Raw genomic sequence first — 14507 nt, forward strand, 5'->3', positions numbered from 1 at the left:
TCCGCCCCGGAACCGCCGCGCTCCGCCCGCCCCGGAACCGCCGAACTCCGCCCGCCCCGGAACCGCCGCGCTCTTTCCTGGAACCGCCGCGCTCCGCCCGCCCCGGAACCGCCGCGCTCCGCCCTCCCCGGAACCGCCGCGCTCCGCCCCGGAACCGCCGCGCTCCGCCCCGGAACCGCCGCGCTCCGCCCTCCCCGGAACCAACCGCCGCGCTCCGCCCCGGAACCGCCGCGCTCCGCCCGCCCCGGAACCAACCGCCGCGCTCCGCCCGCCCCGGAACCGCCGCGCTCCGCCCGCCCCGGAACCAACCGCCGCGCTCCGCCCGCCCCGGAACCGCCGCGCTCTTTCCTGGAACCGCCGCGCTCCGCCCGCCCGCCTCGGCACGGCCGGCAACCGAGACGGAGCGGCGGCGTTCCGGGAGCCCCGAGGGGGCTTGGGGGTAAAGCGATCCCGGGATGGAGGCCAAGCTCGGCCGTTCTGGGACTGTGAACGGAGATTGGATGGAAAAGCGCTCCGCAGAGTGGAGGACACGCTCGGCCGTTCTGGGATTATGAATGGATCTTTTCTGGAAAAGCGCTCCAGGGGTGGAGGGCAAACTCAGCCTTTCTGGTATCCCAAACGGATCTTTTCTGGAAAAGTGATCCAGAGCATAGAGGCCAAGGAAGCGATGCCTTGAGAGGCTGCCTAGACAGAGTTAAAGGAATGAAGTGAGTTTTTATTAAAAGGCCTTCAAAGGATGCACCTTGGGCAGTACAAGAGCCTGGCCGCGGCTCCACCCAGGATGGATTCCGAGTCACGAGTTTTCACACTTCTATCAGTTTTTGGTCCGTTTACATACTGGGGTTCTTTGTCCAATTACAGCTTGGGTTGGGTTGAATTGAGTTGGGTTGATTGGACTGGATTGGATTGGGTTGGGTTGAATTGAGTTGGGTTGTTTGGACTGGACTGGTTTGGGTTGGGTTAGTTGGACTGGGTTGGGTTGGCTGGACAGGATTGAGTTGGATTGGTTGGACTGGATTGGGTTGGGTTGAGTTGAGTTGGATTGTTTGGACTGGATTGGGTTGAGTTGAGTTGAATTGGGTTGGGTTGGTTGGGCCGGGTTGGATTGGGTTGGTTGGACTGAACTGGGTTGGGTTGGGGTGTTAGGACTGGACTGGACTGGGCTGGGCTGGAATTTGTTCAGTTGGGCTGAGCTGGGTTCAGCTGGACTTGGCTTCAGCTGAGCTGGGCTTGGCTCAATTTGGGTTTTTTAAGCCAGCACCAGCAGCTCCCATCCCCCTCGGCCGTGCCCCCAGCCCAACACACGCAGCACCCTCACCCCTGCCTTTGGGGACACCGCCACCGGCCTTGTCACACAGCTGTCACCTCCACGCCACACGAGCCACCAGCAGTAAGGGGACACCAGCCGGGCCCCGTCTGCCACCCCACTGTCCTGCGGCGGATCCGCTGTCAGCCCCATGAATTATGAATCCCCGGCCCTGACACCGGAGCCGCGGCTCTTTGTGGGATGTGCATTATTCAGGGAGCAGCAGCCGGAGCCCGGGGGACACCAGGGGACACCAGGGGACACCAGGGGACACGTGGCCAGCCCTGCTTCGAGCCACATCCCCGTGTCAGGCACGGCTGACAAGCGGGGTCCTGGAAGATCAAGCGGCTCCGTTACCTCGATGATCTCCTGAAGTTTTCAGGGATGTTTTTCCAGGTGCCGCCCCATGTCCTGCTGGGGGAGCAGGGGTGGGATCCCCAAATCTCCCTTCTGCTGCTTCCGGGGAGCCCAGAGTTTGGGGTGGGAGCAGAATTCCAGGCCAGAATTCCGCAGTGGAAGGAAGGCTGTGCCACAGCTCCCGGGGGATTGTCCTGCTGCCATTCCGTGTCCAAGGGAGCGGGGACAGGGTGGGACACGCAGAGCACCCACCCCACGGGTGACCCCTGCCCAAACCAAGCCCTCGAGGAGGGTTTTGGTGCCTCAAACTTTCTTCCCTCTGAGGGTGCTGAGGAATCCTTCATCCCTGAACGTGTCCAGGGCCAGGCTGGACAGGGCTTGGAGCAACCTGGGATAATCACGTGAATTCTGTGAATAATCCCGGGAAAACGTCCCTGCCCATGGCAGGATGCACCTCCCGATTCAGACCCCAAACTCCAAACCCCAGCGAGTGCAAATTTAGCCCCGAGGGCTGCGAATCCCTCCCTGCCCGGATGGGTAAACCCATCCCGATGGATTTATCCAGGCAAAACCGAGAACAGGGAGCAGAGCGCGGCACCTGCTGTGCCGGGAAATGGAAAACTGGGCGAAAGCAGCGGCGCCAGAGCCACGGCGAGCTCCAGCTCCTCATTCCCAACAAACCTCGGGCCCGCAGCGATGGATTTGCACGGAATGCCCCTGGAGCAGCCCAGCCGGGAGCCGCTCACCGCCCGGCACACCGGGGGTTAACCGCCATCCCGCCGCTTTCCCGGGGGTGAGAGCGGTGGGGCCGAGACCGTGGGGCCGAGACAGTGGGGCTGAGCCTGGAGCTGAGCCCGTGGGGCTGAGCCCGTGGGGCTGAGCCTGGAGCTGAGCCTGGAGCTGAGCCCGTGGAGCTGAGCCCGTGGGGCTGAGCCCGTGGGGCTGAGCCCGTGGGGCTGAGCCTGGAGCTGAGCCCGTGGGGATGAGCCTGGAGCTGAGCCCGTGGGGCTGAGCCCGTGGGGCTGAGCCTGGAGCTGAGCCTGGAGCTGAGCCCGTGGGGCTGAGCCCGTGGGGCTGAGCCTGGAGCTGAGCCCGTGGAGCCGAGCGGGGGTCGATAGAAGCGGCGGGCCCGGAGCTGTCTCCTCCCCGGAGTTGTCTGTCTCCCCCCCGGAGTTGTCTGTCTCCTCCCCGGCGCTGTCTCCTCCCCGGAGTTGTCTGTCTCCTCCCCGGCGCTGTCTCCTCCCCGGCGCTGTCTCCCCCCCGGAGTTGTCTGTCTCCTCCCCGGCGCTGTCTCCTCCCCGGAGTTGTCTGTCTCCTCCCCGGAGTTGTCTGTCTCCTCCCCGGAGTTGTCTGTCTCCCCCCCGGTGCTGTCTCCTCCCCGGAGTTGTCTGTCTCCTCCCCGGCGCTGTCTCCCCCCCGGAGTTGTCTGTCTCCTCCCCGGCGCTGTCTCCTCCCCGGCGCTGTCTCCCCCCCGGAGTTGTCTGTCTCCTCCCCGGAGCTGTCTGTCTCCTCCCCGGAGCTGTCTGTCTCCCCCCCGGTGCTGTCTCCCCCCCGGAGCTGTCTGTCTCCTCCCCGGCGCTGTCTCCTCCCCGGCGCTGTCTCCTCCCCGGAGTTGTCTGTCTCCTCCCCGGAGCTGTCTGTCTCCTCCCCGGCGCTGTCTCCTCCCCGGAGTTGTCTGTCTCCTCCCCGGAGTTGTCTGTCTCCTCCCCGGAGCTGTCTGTCTCCTCCCCGGCGCTGTCTCCTCCCCGGCGCTGTCTCCGCCCCGGCAGGCCGGCCCGGGGCCGCCCCCGCGCAGCCGCCGCTGCTCCGCGGGCCGGGATCGGCCGGGATCGGCCGGATCGGCGGGATCGGCGGCAGCGGGGATCGGCGCCGGGTCGGGACCGGGCCCCGGGAGCCCCGGCCGGGCTGATGCAGGGCTCGGCGCGGCGCCGGCCGTTCCCCGCCGCGGGCCCGGGCTCGCCCCCGCCCGTGGGGCCGCTCTACCCGGGCAGGTGAGCGCGGCCGGGGCCGGGCGGCGGGATCGGGAAGGGGACGGTGCAGCCCTCGTTCCCTGGGGATCTTCACCCCATCCAATCCCCCCGAGCAGCCTGCTCCGAGCCCCGCGGGACAGCGCGGCCCCTTCCCGGGTACCACCGCCGGGTGATGCGGGGTCCGGGCCATCCGCAGGGTCCGGACATCCCCCGGATCAGGGACATCCCCAGGATCCGGAATCCCACCGGGCACTGGCATGTTATTAACCCTCAGCTCAACCCCTGGGAGTCGGGATTTTGCTCCGCCCTGCAAAAATTCAAACTAATCCCGCTTAATTCAGCATTTTACAGCTTGCCGGAGAGCCCCGGGAGAGCCTCCCCGCAGGGATGGCGACAGCTCCGTGCTCTCCCGGCCTGCCTGCTCCTCAGCTTGGGGATCCCGCGGGTTCCAGAGGCAGGGAGACGCAGGTCTGGTGTGGGATCCCCTCCCGGAGCTGCTCCACGTCCCCCCCGTGTCCCTCTGTCCCCTCCAGGCACGGGGTGGGCAAGGCCGAGGACACCTCCAGGACGGCCCCGTTCCACCTGGACCTCTGGTTCTACTTCACCCTGCAGAACTGGGTGCTGGATTTCGGGCGCCCCATTGCCATGGTGAGTGAGGGGCCGGGGCCGGGGGGTGCCCCACGGGGGACAGAGCAGGAGAAGGACAAAGAGGAATGGGATCAGAGAACTCAAACCAGGAAAAGGACCAGCAGGAATGGGATCAGAGAAATCAAACCAGGAAAGGGACCAGCAGGAATGGGATCAGAGAAATCAAACCAGGAAAAGGATAAAGAGGAATGGGATCAGAGAAATCAAACCAGGAAAGGGACCAGCAGGAATGGGATCAGAGAACTCAAACCAGGAAAAGGATAAAGAGGAATGGGATCAGAGAACTCAAAGCAGGAAAAGGACCAGCAGGAATGGGATCAGAGAAATCAAAGCAGGAAAAGGACAAAGAGGAATGGGATCAGAGAAATCAAACCAGGAAAAGGACAAACAGGAATGGGATCAGAGCCCAAACCAGGAAAGGGACCAGCAGGAATGGGATCAGAGAAATCAAACCAGGAAAAGGACAAACAGGAATGGGATCAGAGAAATCAAACCAGGAAAAGGACAAACAGGAATGGGATCAGGGAGCCCAGATCAGGAAAAGGACAAACAGGAATGGGATCAGGGAGCCCAGATCAGGAAAAGGACAAACAGGAATGGGATCAGGGAACCCAAAGCAGGAAAAGGACCAGCAGCAGCACTTCTGGGGGAAGAAACAGCAGGTTAGGTTTTAGATTTGGCACTCAGAGCAGCAGAAAATAAAGGGATTTCTGTCAGGGTGGAGTTTGGCATGCTCTGGGTTTCCCAGCAGCTGGGGCAGTGGAAGAAGAAATGGGTTTTTAGCTCCGAGGTCCGTCAGTTTTGGAGCTGACAGGACCTGGGGGTGCAGGGCTGGGACCACTGCCCTGCCCTGCCAGCCCCAGTCCCCTGGGAAAGCTTTCCCCGTTCTCTCTCTCCCAAAAATCATCTGGGACCTTGCTGCTGCTCTTCCCTCTACCCCAGAGCCTGGGGCTGCCGCTTCCAGAGGTGACCATTCCGTTTCTGTGGGATTTTTTTCCCAGCTGGAAGGTTCAGGAAGATCCAGAATCCCAAATGCTGGATGCACAATTTTCCAGCACGGGGCAGGGCTAGGAGTGAAAACTTCCAGGGGGTGATTTTTTTTTTTTTTTTTTTTTGGAGGGGAGGGGGAAGTTTTCTCCCAGAAGAGCTGCCCAGCATTCCCAAATAATCCCAATTTTTTTTTTTTCCCCCCCCCCATAATCGCTGATGTGCCGCTCCTTCCCTCCGTGCTCAGATCCTCCTCCCTCTGGAGTGGTTCCCCCTGAACAAACCCAGCGCTGGGGATTATTTCCACATGGCTTACAACGTCATCACCCCCTTCCTGCTGCTGAAGGTAAACCCTGGGAGACTTCGGGGCCGGGGGGGTCCCCACTCCCGGTTTTTGGGGCGTTGGTTATTCCCAAATTCCCGCCGGAAAGGGAGAGTTTAAAAAATACCCCTCAGTTTTCCAGAATTCCCCCTGGAATTCTGGCTCCAGGAGGAATCAGAGCTGAAGGCAAACATGGGAATCTTCGGGGTTTTCATATTCCGAATTTTGTGACGTGTCGGAGGTTTTTGGGCTGTGGGTTGTTCCCAAATTCCTGCCAGTAAGGAAGAGTTTAAAGGATTTTTGAGGAATACCCCTCAATTTTCCAGTTTTCTCCCTGGAATTCTGGCTCCAGGAGGGGTCAGGTAAAGCTGGGAATGTTCAGGGTTTTCATACTCCCAGTTTCGTGATGTTTCAGATTTTTTTGGGGTGTGGGTTGTTCCCAAATTCCCGCCGGAAAGGGAGAGTAAAAAATACCCCTCAGTTTTCCAGAATTCCCCCTGGAATTCTGGCTCCAGAAAGGAGTCAGAGCCCTTTTCCCAAATGATATTTTTAGGACGAGAGACAGCTGGGAGCAGAGAGGGTTTTGGGTTTTTTTTCAGAGGATTTTCTAAATTGTCCAGAGCTTAATTCCACTTGCTCTTTGACATTGGAACTGTGGCTGGAGCCGGAATTGATCCGACTCCAGCTGCCAAAACCTCTGGATCCCACAAACCACTCAGTGAGGTGAAATTCCGTGATGGGATCATTTCCCATCCAACGCTTCAGGAGAAAAAGGAGAAATAAGAAATTCTAAATCCGGTTTTAACTCCCCCCATCAGCTGGGAATTGGAATTATTAGGAGAAAGGAGAAATAAGGAATTATAAATCTGTTTTAACCTTCCATTAGCTGGGAATTGGAATTATTAGGAGAATTAAGAAATTATAAATCTGTTTTAACCCTCTGTTAGCTGGGAATTGGGATTATTAGAGGAAATGATTCTCCCTCGATATTCCCGGAGGATTTAAAAGGGAATTCCTGGTGATTTCTGCAGCCTGGGGAGGGGCTCAGCCACAGGGGAAAAAAAAAAGAATTCCAGGTGTTATCCAGGATGCATTTCCCTGGCCCAGGGACGTGTCCCCCCCTTCCAGGACCTTGTGGCTCTCCTTGTCCTCCCGTGACGTTCCTGGGAGAGTTAAGCCTCAAAAATTAAACCCGAACAAGGTCAGAGTAATGAAACACAAACAAAATGAAACACAGATAAAGAGTTGTTTTTTGGGTTGTTGTTTTTGTTTTAATCCCCTGCTTGGGGAAAAGCTGATTTTAGGGGAGAGGAGGGGCTGATCCCAGAGCTTGGGACAATCCTGCAGAGTTTCTGCCGAAAAAACCCCCCAGAACCCAACGAGGCTCCTCCTCCCTGACACTTGGCTGCGTCACCCTGGTGCTAATTGGGTGCAATTAATGAGATTTAAGGGATTTAAAATCGTCACAAAATGGACACAAAAAATGGACACAAAATGGACACGAAAGGGACACAAAGGGGACACAAAATGGACCCAAAAGGGACACAAAGGGGACACAAAATGGACCCAAAAGGGAACCAAAATGGGCACAAAAGGGGCACAAAATGGACACACAAAATGGGCACAAAATGGACCCAAGAGAGACCCATAAAATGGTCACAAAAAATAGACCCAAAATGGGCACAAAATGGACCCAAAATTGACACAAAAGGGGCACAAAATGGACCCAAAATGTTCACACAGTGGTCACAAAAGGGACCCAAAAGGGGCACAAAAGGGACCCACAAAATGGTCACAAAAATGGACCCAAAAGGGGCACAAAATGGGCACACAAAATAGACACACAAAAAATGGACCCAAAATGGTCACACAATGGTCACAAAATGGACCCAAAAGGGGCACAAAATGGACCCAAAATGGACCCAAATGGTCACACAAAATGGTCACAGAAGGGACACAAAATGGTCACAAAATGGTCACAAAGTGGACCCAGAATGGAACCAAACGGGGCACCAAAGGGACCCCCAAAAGGGACACACGAAATGGTCCCAAAACAGCCACACCAAATGGACCCATAATGGTCCCAAAATGGACCCGAAAGGGACGCACAAAATGTCCCCCAGGCGTCCCCCAGGTGTCCCCAAGGCGTCCCCGTGTGCCCGCAGCTGATCGAGCGGTCCCCGCGGACGCTGCCGCGCTCCGTGCTGTACGTCAGCATCATCACCTTCGTCATGGGCGCCAGCATCCACCTGGTGGGCGACTCTGTCAACCACCGGCTCATCTTCAGCGGGTACCAGCACCACCTGTCCGTCAGGGACAACCCCATCATCAGGAACCTCAAACCCGAGACCCTGGTGAGCCTGGGATGGGTTCACATTGTCATTTATAAATGGTTAAAATCGGAATTGATAGCCGCCGGCACCACCTGTCCGTCAGGGACAGCCCCGTCATCAGGAACCTCAAACCCGAGACCCTGGTGAGCCTGGGATGGGTTCAAGGATTGCTAAAATTTAGATTTATAAATGGTAAAAGAACCTCAAGTCGGAAAGCTTGGGAAGGACGGAGCTGGGTTCAGGCGTTGCCAAAATCTGAATTTATGAATGGTAATCTCAAACCTGAGACCCTGGTGAGGGGTTGAGCTGGGTACAAACATTGCTAAAATTTTAATTTATAAATGGTAAAAGAACCTCAGACCCTGGTAAGGACGGAGCTGGGTTCGGGCGTTGCCAAAATTCAGATTTATAAATGGTAAAGGAACCCCAAGTCGGAAAGCTTGGGAAGGATGGAGCTGGGTTCAGGCATTTCCAAAATTCAGATTTATAAATGGTAAAGGAACCTCAAGTCAGGAATCTTGGGAAGGACGGAGCTGGGTTGGGGCGTTTCCAAAATTCAGATTTATGAATGGTAAAGGGACCCCAAGTCAGAAATCTTGGGAAGGACGGAGCTGGGTTCGGGCGTTGCCAAAATTCAGATTTATAAATGGTAAAGGGACCCCAAGTCGGAAATCTCGGGAAGGACGGAGCTGGGTTCGGGCATTTCCAAAATTCGGATTTATAAATGGTAAAGGGACCCCAAGTCAGAAATCTTGGGAAGGACAGAGCTGGGTTGGGGCGTTGCCAAAATTCAGATTTATAAATGGTAAAGGGACCCCAAGTCGGAAATCTTGGGAAGGACGGAGCTGGGTTCGGGCGTTGCCAAAATCTGAATTTATGAATGATAACCTCAATCTCGAGACCGTGGTGAGGCTGGGATGGGTTCAAGCATTGCCAAAATCTGAATTTATGAATGGTAATCTCAAACCCGAGACCCTGGTAAGGGGTTGAGCTGGGTACAAACATTGCTAAAATTTTAATTTATAAATGGTAAAAGAACCTCAGACCCTGGTAAGGACAGAGCTGGGTTGGGGCGTTGCCAAAATTCAGATTTATAAATGGTAAAGGAACCTCAAGTCGGAAAGCTTGGGAAGGACGGAGCTGGGTTGGGGCATTTCCAAAATTCAGATTTATAAATGGTAAAGGAACCTCAAGTCGAAAATCTCGGGAAGGACGGAGCTGGGTTGGGGCATTTCCAAAATTCAGATTTATGAATGGTAAAGGGACCCCAAGTCGGAAATCTCGGGAAGGACGGAGCTGGGTTGGGGCGTCGCCAAAATTCAGATTTATAAATGGTAAAGGAACCTCAAGTCAGGAATCTTGGTAAGGACGGAGCTGGGTTGGGGCGTTTCCAAAATTCAGATTTATGAATGGTAAAGGAACCTCAAGTCAGGAATCTTGGGAAGGACAGAGCTGGGTTGGGGCGTTGCCAAAATTCAGATTTATGAATGGTAAAGGGACCCCAAGTCGGAAATCTCGGGAAGGACGGAGCTGGGTTGGGGCGTTGCCAAAATTCAGATTTATAAATGGTAAAGGGACCCCAAGTCGGAAATCTCGGGAAGGACAGAGCTGGGTTGGGGCGTCGGCAGAATCTGAGTGTCTGAAGGGTCGTCCCAGTGCCGAGGCGCGGTGCTGGGCTGCGCCGGGCTCGGAGCTTTTCCAAGCCCTGGGGTTCTTTGTGCCGCGCTCGCCCGTGTCCCCACACAGATCGACTCCTTCGAGCTGCTCTACTACTACGACGAGTATTTGGGGCACTCCATGTGGTGAGCGCTGCCGGCGGCCCGGGGGATGGGGTTATGGGATGGGTTATGGGGTTATGGGATGGCCGGGGGGGTTATGGGGTTATGGGGTTATGGGATGACCGGGGGGTTATGGGGTTATGGGGTTATGGGATGGCCCGGGGGGGGGGTTATGGGGTTATGGGGTTCTAGGGTTTTGGGGTTATGGGATGGCCCGGGGGGGTTATGGGGTTATGGGATGGCCGGGGGGGTTATGGGTTTATGGGGTTATGGGATGGCCCGGGGGGGGTTATGGGGTTATGGGATGGCCGGGGGGGTTATGGGGTTATGGGGTTATGGGGTGGCCCGGGGGGGTTTTGGGGTTATGGGATGGCCCGGGGGGGTTTTGGGGTTATGGGGTTATGGGATGGCCCGGGGGGGATGGGGTTATGGGGTTTTGGGGTTATGGGATGGCCCGGGGGGGATGGGGTTATGGGGTTATGGGGTTATGAGGTTATGGGATGGCCGGGGGGAATGGGGTTATGGGATGGCCTGGGGGGCGATGGGGTTATGGGATGGCCGGGGGGGTTATGGGGTTATGGGATGGCCCGGGGGGGTTTTGGGGTTATGGGATGGCCGGGGGGGTTATGGGGTTATGGGATGGCCCGGGGGGGGTTATGGGGTTATGGGATGGCCGGGGGGGTTATGGGGTTATGGGATGGCCGGGGGGGTTATGGGGTTATGGGGTTATGGGATGGCCGGGGGGGTTATGGGATGGGTTATGGGGTTATGGGATGGCCCGGGGGGGTTTTGGGGTTATGGGGTTATGGGATGGCCCGGGGGGGTTTTGGGGTTATGGGGTTATGGGGTGGCCTGGGGGGGTTATGGGGTTATGGAGTTATGGAATGGCCCGGGGGGTTGTGGGGTTATGATGGGGTTATGGGGTTATGGGGTTCTGGGATGGCCTGGGGGGGTTGTGGGGTTTTGGAGTTCTGGGGTTCTGGGGTTATGGGATGGCCCGGGGGAAGGGCTGGGCTTAACCTGTAGGTAAAAACCCCGGGGCTGCCTGGGGATAACGGGGATTGGGGGGAGCTGGGAAATCCCCTCTGCTCGGGGGGTTCCTGGGATGGGGCACTTGTGGGGTGGGCAGGAGGTTCCTGCCGGTGGGCAGCGCCCCCAGCTGTGCCCCAAAAACCCCAAATACCCCAAATCCCAAACACTCCGACACCCAAATACCCCAGAACCCAAATACCCAACACCCAAAATCCCAAACACCCCAACACCCAAAAATCCCAAACAACCCAAACCCCCAACACCCCAAATCCCAAACACCCAAAAACCCCAAACATCCAAAAATCCAAACACCCCAACATCCAAACAAACACCCCAAAAAAACCCAAATACCCCAAACACCCAAACAACCCAAATACCCAACACCCAAAATCCCAAATACTCCAACACCCAAAAACCCCCAACACCCCAAATCCCAAACATTCCAACACCCAAACAAAAACCCCAACACCCAAAACCCCCAAACATCCAAAAATCCAAACACCCCAACATCCAAACACCCCAACACAAACCCAAATACCCCAAAAACTCAAACACCCCAAATACCCAACACCCAAAATCCCAAACACCCCAAATCCCAAACACCCCAACACCCAAACAAAAACCCCAAAAACCCCAACACCCAAAAACCTAAACATCCAAAATCCCAAACACCCCAACACCCAAAAACCCAAACACCCCAAACAAAGCCCCAAATGCCTCAAAACCCAAAAACCCAAACAAAAACCCCAAAGCCCCCGAACAAAAACCCCAACCAGCCCAGAGGCCAGGGGGGCCTGGCTGGGCCTGGAGCTGCTCCCAGACACTCCTGGGATCCCCGGGAATTCTGGTTTGGGATTCCTGGAGTGCCGGGAAGGGAGCAGAGCCCGTTCCTCCAGAGGGAATAAAGCTCTGGGGGGGCGGTTTGGGAATCCTGGACGCATCCCGGGAATTCCACAGCTGGAATGGCTCCCGGGAATGATGCCACCGCTGGGAATTCCACAGCTGGAATGGCTCCCGGGAATGATGCCACCGCTGGGAATTCCACAGCTGGAATGGCTCCCGGGAATGATGCCACCGCTGGGAATTCCACAGCTGGAATGGCTCCCGGGAATGATGCCACCGCTGGGAATTCCACAGCTGGAATGGCTCCCGGGAATGATGCCACAGCTGGGAATTCCACAGCTGGAATGGCTCCCGGGAATGATGCCACCGCTGGGAATTCCACAGCTGGAATGGCTCCCGGGAATGATGCCACCGCTGGGAATTCCACAGCTGGAATGGCTCCCGGGAATGATGCCACAGCTGGGAATTCCACAGCTGGAATGGCTCCCGGGAATGATGCCACAGCTGGGAATTCCACAGCTGGAATGGCTCCCGGGAATGATGCCACAGCTGGGAATTCCGCAGCTGGAATGGCTCCCGGGAATGATGCCACCGCTGGGAATTCCGCAGCTGGAATGGCTCCCGGGAATGATGCCACAGCTGGGAATTCCACAGCTGGAATGGCTCCCGGGAATGATGCCACAGCTGGGAATTCCACAGCTGGAATGGCTCCCGGGAATGATGCCACCGCTGGGAATTCCACAGCTGGAATGGCTCCCGGGAATGATGCCACAGCTGGAATTGCTCCGGGCAGCCCTGGAGCCTCAACCAGCGCTTTGGGGTTTTTTTTTTCCTCCTTCCCGAGTTTGGGAATTCTGCTCCCGGTCCCAGCGCAGACTCCTCTGTGCCCTGTGGGATCTGCCCAGCCGGGAATCCCAGAGCTGCTCCACTGCTGTTCGGGGCTCTTCCTTCCCCGTTCCCAGGTTTATCCCAGCGCTGGCAATTCCCGGTTTTTGGGGTTTTTTCCCCCCCAGGTACATCCCGTTCTTCCTGATCCTCTTCATTTACTTCAGCGGCTGCTTCACGCCGGCGGCGCAGCGCGGCCGGATGCCCCTGGCTGCGCTGCTCCTGGTGGGGCCCAGCAGCCTCTACTACTGGTGAGCGCCTCCCCGGGCTCCTGGGGAATTCTCCGGGAATATCCCAGGAATGCTGCGGGAATTCCAAAAGGAAGAGCGGCTCCGTTTCCCCAGCGATCCCCAGGGCGGGTTTTTGCTCTGCGGGGCTGGAAAATCCAATCAAACCCGGTGGGGATTGGATTCCCGGGAGCTGGGACAGCTCCAGGGTCAGCACTGATCCCAGAGAAATCTGGGAATGCGCTCCTGGCCTTCCCGGGATCTCCACTGATCCCAAAGAAATCTGGGAATGCTCTCATTTCATTCCTAGGGTTACCACTGATCCTAAAAAAAGCTGGGAACGCTCTCCTTTCGTTCCCAGAAAAGCTGGAGATGCTTTCCTTTCACTCCCAGGAAATCCGAGAATTCTCTCTGCATTCCCGGGAAATCCCGGGGATGCTCTTCTTTCACTCCAAGAAAAGCTGGGAACATTCTCCTTTCATTCCCAGAAAAGCTGGGAATGCTCCCTGTATAGATGGGATCACCACTGATTGCAGGAAATCCCGGGAATTCTCTCCTTTCACTCACAGGAAATCCGGGAATTCTCTCACTCCCATAAAATCCCGGGAATTCTCTCCTTTCACTCGTAGGAAATCCTGGGAATGCGGGAATCCTCTCCTTTCACTCGCAGGAAATCCCGGGAATGCGGGAATCCTCTCCTTTCACTCGTAGGAAATCCCGGGAATGCGGGAATTCTCTCCTTTCACTCGCAGGAAATCCCGGGAATGCGGGAATCCTCTCCTTTCACTCGCAGGAAATCCCGGGAATGCGGGAATCCTCTCCTTTCACTCGTAGGAAATCCTGGGAATGCGGGAATCCTCTCCTTTCACTCGCAGGAAATCCCGGGAATGCGGGAATCCTCTCCTTTCACTCGCAGGAAATCCCGGGAATGCGGGAATCCTCTCCTTTCACTCGCAGGAAATCCCGGGAATGCGGGAATCCTCTCCCTTCACTCGCAGGAAATCCCGGGAATGCGGGAATCCTCTCCCTTCACTCGCAGGAAATCCCGGGAATGCGGGAATCCTCTCCTTTCACTCGCAGGAAATCCCGGGAATGCGGGAATCCTCTCCCTTCACTCGCAGGCGATCCGGGCATTCTCTCACTCGCAGGAAATCCCGGGAATCCTCCCCCTGCCCTCCCAGGGAACCGCCGTGACTCCCTCCCCTGTCCCCCCCGCGCAGGTACCTGGTGACCGAGGGCCAGATCTTCATCCTGTTCATCTTCACCTTCTTCGCCATGCTGGCGCTGGTGCTGCAGCAGCGGCGCAAGGGGCTGGCGCTGGACAGCAACGGGCTCTTCCTGCTGCACTCCTTCCTCCTGGCGCTGCTCCTCATCCTCGCCTGGGTGGGCTGCCTCTGGAACGACGCCACCCTCCGCAGAAAATACCCCGGCGTCATCTACGTCCCCGAGCCCTGGGCCTTCTACAGCCTGCACCTCCGGGCCGCTGCCAGCGCCTGAGCTCCGCCGTTTGGGCCGAGGGAGGAGGGAGGGGGGAAAATAATAATAATAATAATAATAATAACAACGGTTCTGGTTTTTCTAATGTAGATCTCCTGCGCTGGGAATAAATTCCTGAGAGGCGGTGGAGGTGCGGTGGTTGCGGCGGGGTGAGGAATGGTGATTTGGGGTAATGATGGGCTCTGGGTGGTGAGCACAGGGATGGGGTGGGAGAGGCCAGTTCCGGACAGAAAACACCCCAAAATCCATCGGGGATGGGGAGATCTGTGCTCCGGCACCTTCGGCTCTCAGAAAAGAGTAAATTCCTCAGAAAACACCCCAA

The 14507-nt window shown here is 57.0% G+C and overlaps 1 protein-coding gene across 6 annotated transcripts; it reads left to right on the plus strand.

The window, feature by feature from the left end:
* Nucleotides 1-3443: 3443 nt before the first annotated feature.
* CLN6 (CLN6 transmembrane ER protein) lies at nucleotides 3444-14303 on the plus strand. 6 transcript variants are annotated; one of them, XM_066208760.1, is made up of 7 exons: nucleotides 3445-3654; nucleotides 4167-4281; nucleotides 5516-5614; nucleotides 7714-7944; nucleotides 9670-9725; nucleotides 12629-12712; nucleotides 13909-14303. In XM_066208760.1, the coding sequence occupies exons 1-7, from the start codon at nucleotides 3572-3574 to the stop codon at nucleotides 14183-14185; spliced, it is 945 nt and encodes a 314-aa protein (XP_066064857.1). In that variant the 5' UTR covers nucleotides 3445-3571; the 3' UTR covers nucleotides 14186-14303. The 6 variants fall into 6 exon arrangements, with proteins under 6 accessions (XP_066064861.1, XP_066064857.1, XP_066064856.1 ...); XM_066208759.1 differs by having other exon boundaries at nucleotides 3446-3654; nucleotides 12590-12712; XM_066208761.1 differs by having other exon boundaries at nucleotides 3449-3654; nucleotides 7756-7944; nucleotides 12590-12712.
* The last annotated feature ends 204 nt before the right edge of the window (nucleotides 14304-14507 follow it).

Source organism: Chamaea fasciata, unplaced genomic scaffold, assembly GCF_029207755.1.
Source record: "Chamaea fasciata isolate MVZ Bird 193981 ecotype frontalis unplaced genomic scaffold, bChaFas1.0.hap1 SCAF_460, whole genome shotgun sequence".
NCBI classification, from domain to species: Eukaryota; Metazoa; Chordata; class Aves; order Passeriformes; family Sylviidae; genus Chamaea; species Chamaea fasciata.